This window comes from Opisthorchis viverrini, assembly GCF_000715545.1.
Source record: "Opisthorchis viverrini unplaced genomic scaffold opera_v5_478, whole genome shotgun sequence".
Lineage (NCBI taxonomy): Eukaryota > Metazoa > Platyhelminthes > Trematoda > Opisthorchiida > Opisthorchiidae > Opisthorchis > Opisthorchis viverrini.
In genome coordinates, this window is record NW_008752144.1 from 252,549 (window position 1) to 272,995 (window position 20,447).

At 46.1% G+C, this 20,447-nt stretch overlaps 1 protein-coding gene across 1 annotated transcript; it reads right to left on the bottom strand.

Annotated features, from left to right (window-relative positions):
* Nucleotides 1–703: 703 nt before the first annotated feature.
* On the bottom strand, nucleotides 704–16,573 carry T265_11356 (hypothetical protein; the record flags this gene model as incomplete). Its single annotated transcript, XM_009177987.1, has 5 exons — nucleotides 704–1,659; nucleotides 4,828–5,257; nucleotides 9,656–10,153; nucleotides 10,575–10,680; nucleotides 16,335–16,573. 4 exons carry the CDS (start codon nucleotides 10,632–10,634, stop codon nucleotides 1,274–1,276), a joined length of 1,374 nt encoding a protein of 457 aa, XP_009176251.1.
* Nucleotides 16,574–20,447: the final 3,874 nt, after the last annotated feature.

Sequence of the window (20,447 nt, forward strand, 5' to 3'; positions counted from 1 at the left end):
AACCGCAACCTAAGCCTATGGCGCGTCGCAGCCCATTAGAACGGTGACTCGACAAGGGAGCCGTTGGTACAGATGATGAGATCGCCTCCACGGTTGCCGGCCCCGGATCTCAAAGAGGCCGTGGTAGCAACGTGGACTACCGTTTCTTGAGAACAGACACTCCCAAACATCGTTTATGCTTGTCACATGTCAAGAATCCATACAGGAGTTTGCCCAAATATCTGGCTATGCCACATTGATTCCCAAAGGTGCGTCAAGACCAGTTTTATGGTGCAAAGTGAAACTTCTAGTTTCTCCTCCTTCGACAGGCTTTCCAGACCGAGGGAAAACTTTACACCAAATGGTTTACATAAGACATTCCGGCGGTTGTACTGACGGGTAATATGTTAATGAAGCACCATCACCATACTTGAAGTAGGAGCAGACTCGTGTACACGGGTGCCAAAAATGTCTTAATCATTAAAATTTGTCCTAACGACAAGGTCACAGTTGGTGTACGTCCCAAAAAATATTTGGCTTGTCCTACCAGTCACCGATCATAACACCTGTGGAGGATACAGCTTAGCTAAACGGATCCATAAGCGACTGACCTAGATCATGTGACAGCACCATTCAGCACAATCTTGTGGTGTGACCGATAGCGAATTGAAGTTATCACGTGATCCTTGAATGAGCGTGTAGTACCGCGGTGTCCTGAACGGCAAAACGGTCCAGTAACAGACATCCTTCGTTTTCATAAGACTTTCTTGTATGATAAGATCGTTTATGTCTCTGTTATAACTATGAGGTTATTTTGAGAAGAGTCCAGATCAGTTTGAGTGGTGGGAAACACCCAGTTATCTTGGGAAACGTTACAAAAGAAGAAATCCGACTTCAGTACACCCAGATGCAGTGAGAGGAGTTGGGTAATAGAAGAAAACACAGGACATCGGAAATTCCAAGACAAGAGGACAACAACGCAGAAAACCAGTAAAATAACGTTAATTGACATATAAGTACCGCGGTGGATGACGAAAGTTGGCGCAAACTTATCGGAGAAATATTATACAGTTAAGGACGAAAGATACAGAGGGGTAGGGAAGGAGTTGTAGATAGGAAAATGGATCTACAAGCAAGTGGTGTGACCTGAGGCTGCTAGTGTTATCCGACAAAAAATGTGGACGCGCGTGTAAAAATGACGTGCGCGGAGTAAGGACAGCGATTCAGCTAAGTGAACTCAAAAGAGAGAAAATAACGATCACAAACTCGTGATAAACAAAGAAGGCGATCGTCACTAGAAAGAAACGGGAGAAATCAGGTTTGAAGCCAGTGCTCTGGCGCGCCGTTCTGAAGTTTCCTCGTCCATATAGATATAACTCTCAGGGTTGTCGTTCGCTGGTTTGGGCTTGAATGGGCCAAATAAGGAAATAATCCGACCAAAACTATTGTTCATGCTTCCACCAGAATCGGGGTCCATGGAACTAGCACTCCGAGAGGATGCGGGTGTAGATGGTGGTGTTAACGTGGAACGGAAAGTTTCGAAGTTGAGGCTGTTTGTGGATAGAACAGCTTTTGGTGATGGCAAACCATCGTAGACATGTGAAAGATCAAAGTTCGATACGTGGGACGTTGGGGCGCTACCATAACCAACCAGAGCTTCCGCAATGCTCGCATACTTATCTGAAACGGAAGAAAACGAGAGGAGCATTCAGCAACACAAATGTGGACCTCTATGGAGAAATTTAAAATCTACGGGGATCTTAAGTAAAGCCAACCATTGCAACACGGGTATCAATTGTAAAAGTTACGGTTCCAACCTCAGAAACAGGTGTCCGCCGACTATTGAACTTAACCAGTGAAGTCAAATTCGTTTGTGGGCAGTGGGGAGACTTTCAGATTTTGCTACGGCCTTCAAACTCTAAGGCCAACATGTTAAAAAAAAATTGGGTCATTGTGTAGCTGTTTGATTCTTGTTGGGGATCATGAACAGAGTGAAACTCACGAGATTCAAACGCACGACCATTTGGCTAGTAGTTGAACAACTCATCATTCTGCTAATCAACGGTTCGTCCGGGTGTCTTTTTTGAACACCGTAGGACGAACAATTAGCCCCGAGTCTCCGGAACAAGCTTTTTCCAAAATACGTGTGAACCTAGTCAACCTAGTCAAAACAAAACACAAAGATTCTCAGCCTTTGAACAACGCTGAGAAAAGCTCATCTGGTCCACCAGCCCGATAGCGCTTCTGTGCGGAGAGGAACATTATACCTCAACTGCGGAAGCTAATCTGACAGAACATGGCTCGAAATGAGCGGGTCGAATAAAAGACGTAGGCACAGGGCTAACTGAAGTGTTGTTGAAAATATTCTACCCAACGAACTAGGTGTCGATGTTTATAATACATTAGATTTCTAGCACTATTTTCCACTAAATCACTCACAGATACACTTTAAGTCTTGGTTTGCAGATAAGCTACATCACCAGCTTCATTGGCCTTCTGCATTTCTCAAAATATCCGGTCCTGCCACACACAGGCTACGTCTGAGCGATTGTCTAATTAATCGTCCAGCTGAACCGTTCAGCTGTAGCACCCTCTCGGTGCCTAGCGGCCATACTACCGGAAGAAAGCGCGAGGGCTGGCATACTGCCAGGTTGCTCAAGCCTAGACAGAGGAAGTCGAGATGCGGCTGAACGGTGATCTGAATCTGAGAGGATAGAGTGCCTGGCATAAGGAGTGACAATGGCCATTCTTAAATCCAGGTGTTTCGTGTAAACACCAGAAGCAGAATTCCCAGCGCCGTGGCTGTCTCACTCCAGTTAAGGTCAATTTCCTTGGAATGCATTACACACCTAGATTCGGTATGGTTCCACAGCTTATGGCTCACGAGGTTCTGCTTTTGCTAAATGAGGAGCTCGTTTCCGGGGTCTTTCGGAAAAACTTGGTGAAAGTCTCCACAAATAAACCTGTGTAGTCCAAGACGATCGGTAATCAAGGATTGAGCCATGCCATCGGTAGCTGATGACAAAGTAAGTGGACTCCAAGACTACTCAGTAGTAAGGGTGTCTGAAGGTGTAGGCACCTCGGGATGACTGTGGTAAGCTAGATAGGACTCTTCCCCATCCACTTTTATTCTCTTGCTCACTGTAAGGTTTTCAAACAAATAGTGGTTGCAAGAAGCGAAGCGTCAGTGTTTGAACGCTTATATAGTGCTGTCGATAATTATGATGATGAGTGGTGCACTAGGTAGCACACAGACGTTCACTGCGTCCAAATTGCTGAGAAACAGGCGGTGATCAGCACAGGGTTGTAAAAGACCTCCATTATCATTGTGTTTTGCATTAAGACCAAACGTACCACCAAGGTGAACTGAGGAACTCTCCTGCTACTACGAATACCTTCGAGCACTTCGCGATGGTTAGTTCTCTGCTCAGTTCACTGAACCGCATGTATCCAGTCGAGTGATGAAGCCTCAGCTCGCCAAGGTTTATAACAACACCAGTGTAATCCGCTAAAGCAGTGGCAGCATCGTTCAAAATCCGTAATCTGTGGCGTCTAGGTAGAGCGGGTTCCGTAAGCTCAACAGCTGTACTTGAATCCTGTATTCGTTCCAGGGATGTAACAGATGTCAACTGATGTAGTACCCAGTGTACGCCCAAAAGCGGGTTGTTGGCCGACCTGCCTAGTAGGTCACATTAGGGTCTGGAGAACGGGGCGGCAGATATGAGCAGTGGCCTGCAAAGTGGCTGAGTGAAATGCCTACAGCTGGTGTCTACATAAGAGTGATTGCCAAATGGAACAGAATGGGAGTTAGGAGATCTCCCTGAAGAGAGACGGGAAGAGTCACCATTCGCACATTTTCGTCTACCTATGAAGAGAATAAGGCAACCCGGCTGATGTCATCAAGTGAGGGTGATGTGGCATGACGGTACTTTGTACTATGTGGTTTATGGCTGGGCTGAACTACTGTCAGGTCCAAACCTAGACAGAGTGACTAGTCATCACCATCATCATAATCGATATTAGGGTCCTGAATCAAAGGCTCTAGCTCGAAATCCTGATCGCAAGGCAACGGTGGTTCACTTCAGAACTATTCGAGCAACACAAATTTTGAGAAAAAAATTGCCACACTCGTTTCACGGCCAGGAGAGTGTGGATTTCGAATGGAGATCCTCCAGTATAACTAAATGGGTTACTGAGTCACACCACGGTAAGGTTCACTTTCAGGAAGGCCTATCATAAATGATCCGCTCAGAAGGTACCGCAAATCGTATCGGTTTTCCATCTCAGTTTTTACTTGAAGAGCCAACGCATACCGAGTCACGCGTCGTGAACTGGACGACTGAAGGATACTGGCGCTACATCTTATCTAGCAAACACTGCCAGTTAGACACTCGCGGCCCAAGGCACAGGATAGAACTACTAACCTAAAGATCGAGAGTTCAAATCAATCCGGGGATTCGTTAGATGCGCACTGTCTTCCAATAAGAGTAAACTATCTGCACGGTGCCTTTTGGCTTTTCAACGCAGGTTGGCCTCATTCGCAGAATTAAGGACCCCACTGAATATGAATCACAAAGCGAGATTTTGAGTACAACCAGTAAGATAGTCTGATTACCAGTGAGCAGCCAGAGTTTTGTAGCTGACGAGGCATCGGCCTGTGTTGTCGCTTCAGTTGTTCTGCAGGTTAGGTTGAGGAAACGGTTGAATTAATGTGTCTTTATCAAACGAGGGTCCTTGTACGTGATTATTGTGTGTAAACATGCGAGCAGTTCGTTGGAAACCATTAATTAACCCAACAGACGCAAAAACAGTGCCCATAATGGAATGAATGTCGAAAAGGAAACGTACTAGGTAATGTTCGTTTCGTTTTTGGTGATCGAGGAAGAGATTTCGTCCGGTGAAAGTCCGCCTCCAGACGTTGTCCCGTTAGCCGGAGTTGCTTTGCATGTGGGTCCGCTTCATCGATCGGATTATCAGACATATAGCCCCGAACGGAGGGCCATCCCTCTGCATCACTTGCACAACTTGAGGATGTGAAGTCCGTAGGAAAGTGCGGTAGATCATAACGCATTGACTTTACTGGTCTGTTACAGCGGGGTGGCTCAGTTACACGCCGTGGAATAGCAGCACTCCAATGGGCCCGTCGAATTTGATGAACGGGCATTGTCATGGAAGCCACCGATTCCCGGAATAGGCCCGGAACATTTTCACATGCCACCGGGACCGTTGAAAGTTTAGGAGGCTTCTCACATTCTTCTACATCATTGTCAATCATAAGCTGAATAAACCAGAGAAAATGGAAAACTGGAGCCATCTTGAAAGGACGTTAATCTAGACTACCATCATCATCATCCTCGACGGCAATGCATATGTAGTATATACTAGCGCTTAATTACCATTAATATTATCCGTACCTGGTTGCGAACGAAAAATGCTGACGAGTGGTTATCCATCCGATAAGCAAAAGGCAAACGTCTAAATTTGATGTCACAACCCAGAACGCATGCTGCATGCATGCGTCATATGAAATCAGGGCGCCCAACTATCCAGCTACAGTGGAACGATGGGTAGTTGTCCGTTTAACTGAACTACGCGGATGGACCTGGGCGTTGAAACCACATAAGGACTGCCGGACGCAGATTACACGGATGACATCGTCCTGCTATTGGAAGACCATACGTCCGCACAACCTACTCTAAATTAAATGTCGCAAGTAGACTCCCGTTTTGGGCACGCACCTTCAAAGCACAGCCCTACCTCAAAATTTCCCACTCCCATATGACCTTGCGAAACTCCAGAAATCATAGTATGCAATTTTCTATAGGCTTAATTACCTTGGCAGCTGCATAGGCTGTGACTGTGCTGTGACAAATGAGGTCAGTGCACGCAGTACCAATGTGCCATTAAAATTTGCAAACTGGCGTCGAATATCACGCCACCAACGAATATCGCCGTCACGTCTACATTACGTCTACGAAACGCCGGTGAGAACGGTCTCACTTTCTTATGGCTGTGGAACCAGGCCTCTCAGATATGAAGACTTCAAACATCTTCAAGTAGTTGATCACCGATGTCATCATAGCAGAGCAGGAGTTAAATACCTGCAGCCTCTAAATAACGAAACGGTGCTAGACACTGAATTCGGAGAGATTTTACTGATGTCCCGTGAATTTGTCTGCTTTTTGTCAATTGTATGGATGACATATCGACAGATACATCACATTCCCTCATCTCAGAGCAGGCAACTGCGTTCCGGGGTCGCAGACATTTGCAACCCATTGGCGCCACCCTTTTTTATTGTTATCTATTGGGCCACTTTCCCCATTTGTTAATCATTCTTCTATACATCCCGGTCAAAGTTACGCCAAATAATTGGCAATCACAAGCCACCACTCACATACACTGATCCATGCCTACCACTAAGAGCGATCTGTACCTGATTGTACTGTAACCTCTAACGTACGAAATCTGAAGCAAAATGGGCAGCAAGTGCTTTTACGCGCACTTTATCCAGAGAAATTTGTTGCACGTCTGAAACTCCAGCACGAGATCCAGGTACAGTATTTCAGCTCAAAGCACGTTTAGTGACTGGAATTACGGACGAAACTGGCAGTTGGTGCAGCGGGTGGCGCCAGTGGTAAAATAGCAGTCCGCTGACTGAGGCCTCCTTACCCCAATGGGTACCTGTAAACAGTTTTCTGTATCGTCCGGCTGTCCACTTGGTGAGAACTTGCGCCAAATAGCTTTAGTTCTGATTCATCAGAAGATACCCGTTAACAACTGACCACCAGCTATTAAAAGTTCAGGTATAGTCAACAACCTCCATTTGTCAGAGGCACATTTTGTGGTATCTTTAGTCTGGACGAGACACATTCAGTGGCGAACACCTTTTGCAACCTTAAATTAACCATTGGGTCCTCCTAAGTAGCACTGGGTTTGGACGCAGTGCATGTCGTTGTGATACTGGTGCCTCCCTGCCAATGAGCGACCGGGAGTCCAACTGGTCACAGCCGTTAGTCAACATCGCTCAATCGTTGACCGCCCGTAATTCCAGAAAACATACGTTGACTCACATCTCGCCCTCGTTTGGTCTACACTTTCTGCTAATTACCCAAGTAAATGGAAAATAATATGGTTCAGTGTAACCCGTATCATGCTTATCTCCAAGGCACTTTCCGACGTGTACCTTAGAGTTCAGAAATGTACACAATTCCAAATCGTTCTTTCAGGACCATCGAAATGGATGCCATTATCGTCACAAGGTGAGAGTATGTCATCAAGTAGTGTAAAATACTTCGAAGATGAATTTATACACTTAATGGGTAACTGGTATAAGATGGTGTGATGCGTGGATACGGTTTTAGAACAAATTAACGGACTCTCTAGATTGTAGTCCTACACACTATATGCTAAGCTAGAGAAGCGCTACCTCGAAGTTTATTAGCATCCCTCATGCCGCTTGTCGCTATACCTCCGGCCAGGTTCGGGTTGCAATGAACTAACCAAAAGCTCCCCCAAAATAGTGGAATTCATCGGGGTTGTCCGCTCGCTTTTTGTTCAGCAGCGCACATGCTAAGGAACCATGAATCTAAGTAGCGGAATCGCGTCTGCTAAAGAGCTAACGGACCTGGACGACGTGGCTTTGTTAGTCGAGGTATAAGCTACTCTAAACCGAATATTCGAAGTGACCCGTGCTCCGGTGTGAGCTCTACACCTTCGAAGTGCAAGACTCCTCATTCTCTTGTGTTTCTCTAGAACCTCAGAACAAGAGGCTTGAGTTTGTTAAGGGAGAACCGAACAAACTGTGATTGCTGTGTACCAGGAACATTCGTCTACTTGTGATATTTATGGTGTCTGAAACGAGGCAAACTGAAGCCAAAGAGTCGTATGTCAAGGGAGCTGAGAGGACGACCTCACTTTACGGTTGCGAAACTTGGACCTTCCAATTGCTCCGAACCTCGCGGGACCCTATGAGTAACCTACCTCTGGAACACGCACAGAGAGACTACCAAGATAGAGCTCACCTGTTATTGCACGCCGGGTTAATGTTGAGCGAAGTTTGCAAAGGGTGTTGTGTCAAGTTTTTAGATGACGCCTTACTTCGAAATGATGCTCAGATGCGCTTACTTCAGCGCTGACTAAAGGTATGGAAATCTTATTCCTGATTTTTCACTCCAGGAACTTTCTGGAGCTACGATCCAGGCCTTTCTTTTTCCTTTCGTTCTTTCTCTACAGTTGCATGGCCAGTAAAATTTACTGGTCTATTGTCAATGACGACAACGAAGAAGGGTTAGGTCACGAATGTGCGTTGGTGAGTCCAAGACAGTACGACCTGACGTGTTGTTATCTCCAAATAAATCACCCTCCATTTCTGACAGTTTTCCAGTGTCAAGGTTTATGTGCCAGCCATAGTCACTGTTGAGTGTTTCTAGTTCACTCGGTCAACGAAAAACCATTACATGTCTGATTTGTGAGAGATGGGAGCACGATCTGGATTAGAAATTAGGGCCAACTAAAAATAATATAGTAAAGCCTCACAAGGGATTTCACAAGGAGGAAAGGGCTCACTCTAAGGAGGCTGGCTTAGCCCCGAGAGCTGAGAATCTCCATCGGACCGCCGCATCAGTATCAGCCACTTGAAAAAAGCATCTTAGACCAGCTAATCTAGCGAAAAGACATCCTTTGGTGGTCACCCAGTTTTTACAGAATTATAGAGAGGATCACCCTGAAAAGACCTCTACCCAGACCGTTAGAGTATAATGTTTTCGGAAGAAGCTCAGTACCGACATCGTGAGTGACAGCCTCCATTTTATTAAATCTCCGTTGTCCACTTCAAACTCTCACCAAGTTTATAATTCATACCTACAAGTGTTTTTGACTACCAGTGGGAGTCCTCATCATCCATTTCACAATGGTTTCATTGCACCAACATAGCAGCAGAATGTACCAGTGACGGTGCCTTAGAGATCCCCTCCATGCTACAGGCAGCACCACTGATAACGACGCTACAACTGGCTCCCCATAAGTCTACCATAAGCAACTTGTTTGTAGGAAGGCCTTCGGAGAAATTCCTGTACAGTGTAGAGGAAGTCTTTATATAACCCATTACAATGTGAAGGCAATGTCAGGACATTAAGCAGCAGAGTGTTCCGGTCTATATTCGGACCATTTCTCAGTAGTTAAAAGTTTTGGAAATCACTGTTGAGTGGGATAACCCCTCGCCATTTAGATATGCCACACAGCCCCTGAAATACGTAGGTATCCTGCATTTTTCTGATGGACAGTCTGGTACACAGCTTTCCTTACAGTGGAATCAAGTCATGGAAAACAAAACATTTAACTCCATATGGACGCAAGAATGGTCTCTTTTAATTGGCATATCTTCGCAGGAAACCATCACGAAGGACTTTTGTATTGGCTAATAACAACAAGAATGATTCCGTTACTATCACGCCCGGTATTTGGCCGAACGTGTCCTCTCTTTTCAACCAGCTAAAAATTTATGGATTTTCAGAAGCCGAACCGTGGAAGTTATTGAGAGCAGACGCATCTGATTTTTCCCGGGGTGTACAGTTCACAGCTTTGGCCAACCACTTACTCGGGGAGAGAAATATAGCGAATGTCACATCGAAATAGCACAACGACTTTAGTCACGTCAGGTTTAAACTGCACTTACTGTAGCCAGGTAATTCTGTATGACCTCAGAATTCAACAGGCTGGAATTGGGGCAAGCAGAATCATGCCATGGGAACAAATCATCATTCTCTATCGGGTGTTCACAAACAGCAACCTTTCGTCCTGGGGGATAATGTACACTCGGGCGGCCAGATTTATCACCTGGGCCAGCTGAATGGAACACGGCGGATGAACCAGACTGGCCAGCTACAATAGTGCTAACAGAGACTCGTTTCGAATCCAAGCCATCATCGTAAGCCAGCATAGCAGATTCAGGATGCGGAGATACGAGTGCCGATAAAGCAGCTGCCTCCTGCGCAGCCGCAGCAATGGTAGCTTCACGTGAAGCTGAGTCAACCAAATTGTCAAGGGCTGTTTGGCGCTCCCCACTCAGTGCGAAAGAGGAACGACGAAAGCGAGTTGGTCTCGTAACACCAACGACATCATGTGGTGTAGGATAGGTTTGGGATCGGGACCGTTCTCTGGAATTAGTGAGCTCCTGTGTATGCAAAATAACAACCGGACATCTATGAATCAAGTGCATCAACTTTAAAAAAAAGATCAACGGCTTAGCTGAAATACCGAACTTATTACTGGACTGGTTTTGGGTGCGGAAAGCGGTCGTGTTAACCAGTGGGTTGAACCCAGTAGGGAGCTAAATGAATAGGCTGAAGTACGACAGCAGGGAAGTGATTCTTCACTACGTACGGACGTGTCGACTGATTTAAATGAAGCCCTTCAAAGAAAAATTTTGACCGAATTCAACCTCAAACTACATCATGTCTTGCAAGAAAGCCAGTCTACAGTGCTAAGGACTGACAGTGGCTATTTAACTTATTTACGAAGTAAGGATGACAATTCTACTCACCTTAATGATACAAATGGGACTCAAAAATAATTAAGACCGAAAATATACTCACCTCCTGCAGACAAACAAAAGAATTTGTCCGCCGATCAGGTGGTATTGAAGATAGTGGCATTAGGAAGTGCGTAATTCACACAGAAACCCCGATGTACAGTCCATGTCTGTAATGAGGTAGTAAAAGGGGGTGGGTTAGATTAGTCTCAAGGAGGATAAGTTTTTACCAACGTCATTACTTCCGGCCAGTGTCACTGTGTCCTCAGGACCAAAAATTTGAAAAAATAAATGGTCCTCAGCTGTAACACCCTTTCAGTGCCTAGCTGCCACGCCATCCCTAGGAAACACTGGGGCTGATATACTACCAGGCGATCCGAGGCTAGACGGGAGGAGATATAGGTCTCAACCACGGATCTTTTGATCAGTAAGTTCGCACTTCAAACACTACGTCGCCTCGAGCACAGGGCCAAACGGGCCCGTAGCCCAGTGTGCTCCGTAGTTCCTGTACGGATAAAGCTGTGCAACGTCAACATAGTTAAACAGCTGTCTTAATAGATCCACTACTACTGCTACTACTGTGCAAATGGCACTACACAGATAACAACCAACGCAGATAATCAACCTTTTGCAAGTATGGTATTCGATTGCCACTGCTCACTAAAACAGAAGAGGCCTTGATGTTAAGACTGTCCATTCACTACTTGCATTCGAATAAAGTTCATTATGACTGAATACAAGAGACACTACCAGGTGAATTAATTGTGGAGAGGTGTCAGGTTGACGCACCTGGCAAAACTAGGTCAGAAATGAGTGCAATTTTACTGAATGTGCGCCACTCATCAAAAGGCTCTACAAGGGCTCTACGGGTATTGTTAGATATCTCTAATCAGACGAGACTGGTCACATTTGGTCAAGGGCAGACAAAAAACTTTAGCGGGTAACCTGCACAAGTTTATTTTTAGTCGGGTACCCCATCATGCGTTCATTCCACGGTTAAAAAAACTGGGAATGAGAAAAATCGTCGTTTGTTGTTTTATCTTTAAATGTAGTTATGTTTATTTCACGCAGAACCAGTATAATACCATCAACAGCTATAAGCCGCTCGCAAGTGGCGAAACTACCATCATTTCGTTTATGGAGAACCAGGTGAATAGGACAAAGAAGGCCGTGTGTTGAAAGCAACAAACATATAACCCAAAAAAAATTGCACACTGGCAACCGGCATGCGCTTTTCTGGCATGAGGGGCGACTGTGCTTACAAGCAATAAATAGAATACAAGAACGTTACTGTATGCGCAACCGAGCGCTGCCTGTCAGCGTCATCTGAGCTGTCTCGCAGTTCATATCTGGTCATCACCATCATTGACACAGCAGCGGTGTTTCACTACCGGTAGCCATGGAATTTAGTAAAAACGTCCACGTCCAAGGAGGCATGTAGAGCCGTTGTAAGAGACAAGAGTGTAGAAGGGATACCTATCATTGTCAGACAATCAACTGAGTATGAACCAGACAAGAGATTCAGAAAGACGACCACTGGGTCGTCGGAAATAGCAGTTTCAGCAACTGCTGCAGAGTAAAGATGTGGTACGTACAAACTCGACCAGCGAGAACCCGAGCTTGGCTCTTGCGAATCTGACTGCTTCGCAGGATAATGCCAGAGAACAGCGTGGAAACTAAGACTACAAGGCTAATGACCCGGTGGTTTTCGCATTTTCTTTGGATACGGGAATCACCGTCGAGGCATCACATCCTGTCAAATTTCATTCCCGATTCGATATTTTGGAGTAGCGTCGTTAGGTCAACCACGACGGCCTCGCCACCCTGGAGAAGTGCAGGGTGCAAGCCGTCTGGTTTAGGTGCCTTGTTCTGCTGAAAAGATGGAATTGAACGCTGCACTTCCGTCGACGACGGCCGACTGATGATCACACTTCAGTCAGTTCAGTCGGTCCTCCAAGGTGAGTTGATTGGGCAAGGGAACTGATTTTCAAAGTGCTCGGGCCACTGTTCAAGACGAAGCTACTGCGGATTGAGGTACCGCACGTTTCACCAGCAATAAGCCGGCTCGGATTGTTGATCTTATCAGCTGGAACTGTGTGAGATTGTTCTCCAACGCAAAAGCTTTTTCCACTTCTCGGACGTTTGCAATCCACCAGTGCTATGAATAACAGCTGCAATAAGACCTTCGGATTCAATGTTCTTGGCTTCTGTCAGCAACCTCGGACAGGCGGTTTTGAAAATTCCAGACATGGTTTCTTCAATCTGTTTCCATTGCCCATCCAACCCCAGTACAATCATCGTCCCCACTAGCCATGGAAACTTTTGAGCTACATCAACTTAACACTTGCGCTACATAGATGATTTGCAGGCGACGAACTGAACGGCCTTTTCCAAGGGTGAGCAAACAGATACATGCACCCGCGAAATGCCGTGATCCGAGACTAGAGCTTTCCACCAGCCACTCACTGGCAAATGGTCCAACTGGCTCCATGGTTGACTTGCAGTTGGTGACCTCCAAGTCACATGGTGTGAGCGCTTGTACTGAAAGTTTGTGATGGATTGAAACGAATGACGTTTAACACATTGAAGAAATAGGTCCCCATTGTGTATGCGGTGAGCGTCAGTCCTGAGTTGCCCACCAAGATGGGCTTCATATCACCTGTCATAACCACAATACCGGGACTTCACGATGACAAAAACAACCGTGACAACCCTTTCTGGAAGCTGTCTTTCTCAGTCTGAGCTGTCGTCTCTCGGAGCGTATGCTGACGCAAGAAAAACCGTCTCCTGTGTCGACATGCATTGAGTTTGATTAAACTAGTCAGCCTAAAGGCGCAAAGAAAATGCTTACAAAAAATCCCAGTGAGGCGCATTCAGCCCTCATGCTAAGCATAATCCCCAGGCCGGAACTACCGCGAGCTATTGCATATAGTACCGTCGTTCAGCTGTAGCACCCTTTCGGTGCCTAGCTGCCATGCCACCCGAAGGTTGCACGAGGGCTGGGATACTGTCAAGTTGCCCAAGCCTAGACAAGGGAGGTCGAGAGGCAGAGGCCGGGTTCGAATCACGGACCTTCCGGTCAGCAAACGCGCGCTGTAATCACTTTGGCCATCTCGCATATGGTACCAGATACTGGAAGAGTAAAACAAGACAAATTTGGACTCGACCTGAGGGGTATATGCGAACCGGGGTATTCCATGCGTGTTTCGAAGACACATATATCAATCGGAAGGAGGACAAGGATTGAGCAAGAGCTATATGCTGCTGTTGGGGATATCAATATCCCCCAAAGAAACGCTGTATTTTTATGTGTGCTGGCGAACTTCCGGCATCTTCAAGGTCAACCCATGAATAAATCAATGGCCTATTGATATTCCAAGAAATTTAAATCCGACCGACCACTTACACGACACCATTTTTTTACTGACTTGGGTTCGGAAGCTCGGGGCATCGCCTGTTGATCGCGTGTTTTTGGATCATTAAAGAGTCTGGATCAAGCAATATAGCTGGAGATAGAGTATTGCCACAATCCGCATATAATATTGTTTGCTCGCTGCGTGAGCAAACCGTAACAGCCGCCCAGTTTGACAGAGAACGGAAGTTAAAATCAGGTGAAGGACGCGTCGGAAGGAACATTGAGGGTAAATGACAGTTCCCGGCTACCCAGGCTGCAGAACATGGTTTGGTTGGTTGGTTGAATCTTTGATTCACGAGATTTTGGGAGGATATAGGATTTTGTTCAGGGACTTCATCTCAGTTTTTGACGCAAAATCTGAACTGCGACAAAACGGGCAGTATGGTTATCTTTGAGAACCCTTCCCGGAGCCGATTACTCAATAGTCTGGCCTGTTCGGCTGTAGGGAGTTGGCCTAATCTGAGGGTGTAGGGAGTACGGTATTACTCTCATTCCTGATGTGGCTGCGCACAGCAGGTGCATTCTGGGCAGCACCAGACTCCGTGGTTTCAAAAGTAGTAGTATTAAATAATGCACCAGCGGTCACGGTCAATCGCTGGGCGATCGACCTTTTCTTACCAGTCCTTAATCGCGGGAATGCAGCATCGCTGCTTACATGAGTATGGAAATGCTGGCCCCCTGGGGAAACACCTGAATGCCTTCACACTCCCATCGCAGACTGCCCCCAAGCCGCCTCGTAGAACGATTATTTGTAGCGTCCTTGATGTCCTTGGTCTGACTGCCCCTCCATGACCTGATTCCCGTAGTTGGACCTTGGGAAACCGAGTTTCAGCCAGTACAGCCCACCTTACCATCGAGACAAGATAGCTTTTTGACCTAGTAATACATAAGAGCAGTGTAGTAGGTTGCAAATGGATGCCCTGCCATGCGGAAATCTGTAATGACACCCTACCTAGATAGTGCGCGCACACACACACACACCTTGGTGAGTAAGCAAACGTGTGAATCATTCTGAAACAGTTGTGATGAGGATCACTTGTCTATGTACCTCCATCAGCTCCCTCAGATGCAACTACAGCTCCCCAACCCCAAAAAGCCTTCCTGTGACTTCAAAGGGGCGATGACGTCCCATGGTGAGGCCATGTATAGGTTGAAAAAATTTGAAAATCCGCAATAAATAAGTGCTTTGATAGTGCGGTATATGCCAAACGAACGGGTGCCGCGAACTCAGCACCTGCGTTCGAACCAGTGATGTGAAGCGAAATTGTGCTACTGACGTTCAATTAGCATGTCAACGGTGACCCCAGCAGTTCCCCGACGTGTGCAACCTTGAGCAAGAGGCTTTTCATACTGATTTAAAAGGGGTTCTTGAATGAGCACACTATGTACGAAAGAGCAAAGTATGAAGAAGTCTAGTAGCCGGTGAACGAAGTTTAAAGGAGGGCCTCAAAATTCACTGGACTGGTACGTAAATCATCTGATCTCCTAGTGACAGTTTCTTGATGCATGTTGTGCACAATTCGAATTAGATGGCCACCTGAGCAGTTCCATGTGTTTAAGTGCTGACCAAGTGTTTGTTTTTGGTTGGCATGACAATCGCTTCCTTCCACGAAGAGGTGAGGTTACCTTCATCGAGCAACTGACAAAACATCAGGTAAAAATGCTTGACCAGTGTGAACGACATCAGCTTCAGGACCCTTTGCTGGACTTAGTATGGCCCCAACACGCAGAATGGGGTTGCCTTGTGCAAGAGTTGATGAGTGTCCACCGTAAAGTCCAAGTTGATTAAGGGTTGTCTGTAGTTGTGCCTTGACAAGATTGGGTGTGACCAGGACATTAAGGCAGATTACAGGCCTGCCTAGTGTTCACTGTAGACTCCAGATACCACTATTGGGTTACTCGTGGGTTTCCCGTTCCAGTCCCTCAAGGAGGCGATTGGCTTGTTTCTGTGGCGATGCCTAATGTATTTGAACAGCACATTTTTGCTTTTCCCGGCGAGATCCAGTATGATGGCTTGTTTCATTATGTTGCATTAGGTAGACTCCAGCACTATTGGGTTACTCGTGGGTTTCCCGTTCCAGTCCCTCAAGGAGGCGATTGGCTTGTTTCTGTGGCGATGCCTAATGTATTTGAACAGCACATTTTTGCTTTTCCCGGCGAGATCCAGTATGATGGCTTGTTTCATTATGTTGCATTAGCGGATCTCTGATTTACAGCCGTTCCGCATTTTACAAAACGCCGTATGTGGAGCTCCTGAAAACAAGAATTCAATACGAAATAAAAGCCTTAACTGCGAATAACAGTTTTATGTGACGACAAATTGAACGACACGACAAATTTCACCAGTCTGCTAACAAAGAAGTTCAGATGATAAAAATATTACTTTAATTAAATTGAAAATGCTCTCACTTCTTATCTCCACACTCGCCTGACTCTGCTAGTATATAAGATCGTGAACATCGATATTATTGTGGAAGTGATCCTATATTTGGTACGTGCATGCACGCAAGTATGACTTCACGGACGACTTCCACTTTCATCACGATCTGGACCGCAAAATTATGGGCGCATTGGAAAACTGGCGTTGTATGCCATCACTCAACATCCATTTTGGAGGGGTGTTCGCTGCATTATACCACCGATATTTCTTGCCCTTCGTAGTTGTATAAACTCAACGCACTCAGTAGCACAGCGCGCACTACAAAGACAAGAACGGCAGACTGAGGCCTCAAGCCGACCGGCGCCGTACGAGAGCATAAAGAGTTTGCGGTGAAATAGAGCAACCAAACAAAGAGGTTCAGTTCACTGAGTTCTGAGGATGATGCGAAGGGTTTAAGCAACTGTTCAAGCTTCAGGGAACGGGTAGCACTTCGTCGTCCAGGAGCCTCTTCTTTCTTTGGAAAGCACAAATCAAAATACAGTATAGGATAGCTCTTTAGATTTCCGGCGTTAGGAAGTAAGCTTCACGCATTCAGGAAGTGAAAACGAGGATCGAGTATTTCGCCCAAACTTCCCGGGTCGGACTGGTTCTTGTCCTTAAGCAGGATCCCATCTCCCTAAGGGCACAGGCGACAATAAAGTGCAACACCGTTCCTTAATTTCTCAGCGAGGGATGTAATTTAGCCAGCTCCAAGACTCACCTTATAAAGCGTCGAGACCTGCTCTGAACTTGGTAAAAAAATGCAGCGTGGACAACTGTCAAAGAAAGGTTGTTCCATGCACCAACTCTCCGAGGACACGGGGATAACATACATCCAGAGGCAACCTAAATTTTTTTGTGTACACTGCGGAATTGAGAAGGGAAGGCCGATCCACGCGCCAGCCGCTCTAAGCAAGAAAGGCAGGTGAATAAATTCACCTGATTAATTCTCCTGAAGTTTCCCATGGCCATCAACACGGCACTAGACAAGATGCCTTCCATGATTTGGGGAGGCAATTTTTGAGGGAAAAGCTTATCTCATCTCATGTAACCAGTACGTGGATTAGTCTTTCGTTGCATGTCAGTACCATATCCTAAACCTCATTTAGATCACTTTTTGATGTTCCTATGCCATTTCATTGATAAGCTCACCGATGAGCCGGATACCAGAACGAGTGCTTCCGCACCTAATGAATCGAAAAGGCTTATTAAGTTGTTTGGTACGCTGTTCGCGATCTGGACCTGGAGAGCATCTAGGTATTCGGTCAGTGATCCACCGAGGTTGGAGGGAGGAAACTAAGTGATTTTCATCAATCAGGAGATGAACACAGAATGGGTTGCCTCACTTCTGTGGAAAATTATTTAAACTAAAACTTATTCGTACTTTCTGGCACACAATCAGTGTTAGGATACACTGATATGGCTCAGCAGGCTATGAAGTCAACTTCATGGGCTTCTTTTGAGAATTTGATTGATGCACGGTTCTGAGCATTTATGCATTCGAACGGGCACATGGGGAAAAAACTGAGCTCACCTTCCTTGACGAACATCACGCAAAGCATCGACTGACCAGTACAGTTTTATTTTGGAAGTCTCGGAAGCCATCAGTTAGTCACCTCACACCATAATTTGACTCAGCTTCTGCGCAACTGACTTTCTGTAAGGCAGCAGCCGGGCGAATGGGAGTCGAGTGCCTAAAATGCGAAACACCGTTGTACAAATTACGACGGTAAATTGCCCATGAATTAGACCATATCCGTGACACCCACGACACAATAATTATCGCGGAAGTGCCCACCGGCTGCACCAAATAGGTGGCTGATGATTCGGATTTATTGTGGCAAATGACACGTCTTCGGTTCATGCGAAGCCTCACCAGTATGGATGGGCACTAATGCTACATTTGGAAGGGACGCATTGCAGACACACGCGCTTTGTCAAGGCAAGAAGTTTGCGTTGTTCCGATTTTTCGTAGACTCCGTAAATGTTGGTACAATACATTCAATAATAGACCTGGATGAATCCCGTTGGGGAAAATTATTGGCCCGCGTAGATGCAGGCGCTGCACTCTTCTGATCAGAGAGTGAATGGTTATGAAGCCTCATAGCATGAAGGCCTCCGTGATAAGTTAGCGGTTCGTTCCTATGCGTAAGCTGTTTACTTCAATTTGGAAAATAAATGCTCAACAGTTTCAAGTGCGGACTCTGATCACGCACAAGCATTGTGTCCTTTCCTCGTCCACTTTTATTATGTTATCCACAACAGGTCTTTCAAATAGATCATGGTTGTACGGCAGTGAAGCGTCGGCGTCGAAAACTGATGTCATACTGTCGAACGATGATGATGATGAACAGTTTCATGTAAAGTTTTTACTGATAAACTGCCAGCACAAATACGAGCGATCAGTTGTGTTCCGCCGCAAAGTAATTTAGTGCACACTCCATTTTCGTATACTATCGGGTAGTCGAGATGCTCCATGATATGGCGCATGTAGAAAATGCCGTGCAGTGCACTTTTATTTGGTCACATTCGCAGCACACTGAATGAAGTATGCCGCATGGATCCATGCCTTACCCTGTACCTCACGACCCAACGACCGTGTATCACTCGCAAGAAGGGCATTCAAGCACGATTAATGATTTTCTACTCCGGAAGCGTGACAATCTGGAAAAGCGGGGTGGCAAACAATTTACGGATTGCTTACGCGGCCAAAGACCGGAAAGCAGGTGAGATCACGAATGAGGTAGGCGGAGACAAGATGCCCGGCATAAATTTGACTGCATTTGAACAATAACTGCGAGCAATCTACCCAAAAAAGTGGCACACATATCCCGCCTGGGTCTCGTATTCTTCAGGGAAGGAAACATCAGTGATCAAGTGACGGTTAAGGCGCATTCACAGGAAAATCATCAACGCGTGAAGCTGTTCGACTTCACCTTCTACTGTGCCAGGGGACCTACACCCCAATTCGTCATTCAAGCGTCTAAGAAACGTGTATTTTCTGTAACCATCTTTAACGTGCACCATTCCCAGTTGAGGACCGCTGTCATGAAAGTTCACATGGTTAATGCAGCCTTCACTCCAATGAAATGAGCACACATTCAAACAAACCGAAAAATAGTTTGGAGGCCTCGAAAACCCCTGGAAATGAGGTTCAAAATATTCCTCGAAGACCCTATTACATGAGATTCAGAAGGTATTTCAGAAGATGTGGAGCAACTGTCCGTCTAATGGACTCACGATACCTAGTCTCGCCCGGGAATAAAAATACACTATATAAGTATACTAGGCATCGCAAACAGAAAAACTAACGGATTTTCCTGTGAATAGCAGAAATGAAGGAAAAACGAGCTACCCAATAGTGGCATCTGATGCTGAGGAGACCTCACGTTCAGTCTTGAAAAGACAGCCACTAGCGAACTTGAAATCTAGGTAGAAGGATGTTCATGAAGTGTTCGCGGGACAAAGGTCTTCGGCGCGCCCTTTTAGTGCACGCAGGGGTGCGCTGACCTTCACCATGCGGTCGATAAAGTATCTCGGTTTCATCACTGATGAACACGGTCGTTGACCAGACCCGGAGAACATGGACGCCACCAAACACATGCCAGCACCCGCAGACGTAACATCTCTCATGTCCTTTCTCTATCTCGTAGGCCACAATGGCTCTTTCTGCCTGCCGTGTATCGCCTCATAGGTCCACCGAACTAGTTGCTTACCAAGGACAACAAGTGAACATGGTCGGAAGAATGCCAGTGCATCTTGGACTCCATCAAATACATGCCGTGTTCCGATTCGCTTCTCACCCATATTGATCCATCATTGGAAACCGTTGTGCAGTCAGATGCTTCAAACTATGGAATTGGCATTTATTTTCCAAGAACATCCAGAACATCCGTTGCACATATGGCCAGACCCCTGGCAACAGGCATGCTCAACTACAGTCAGATAGAATAGAAAGCTTTCGTGATCACGCTTGCCGTCAAGATGTTTCATAAAATGCGCTACGACCGTCAGTCTACCATACTGATGGATCAAAAGTTGCTCATTACTGTGTTTGGCCCGAAGAAGTGGATCGCGTTGCATGCTGCTAACTACCTCCAGCA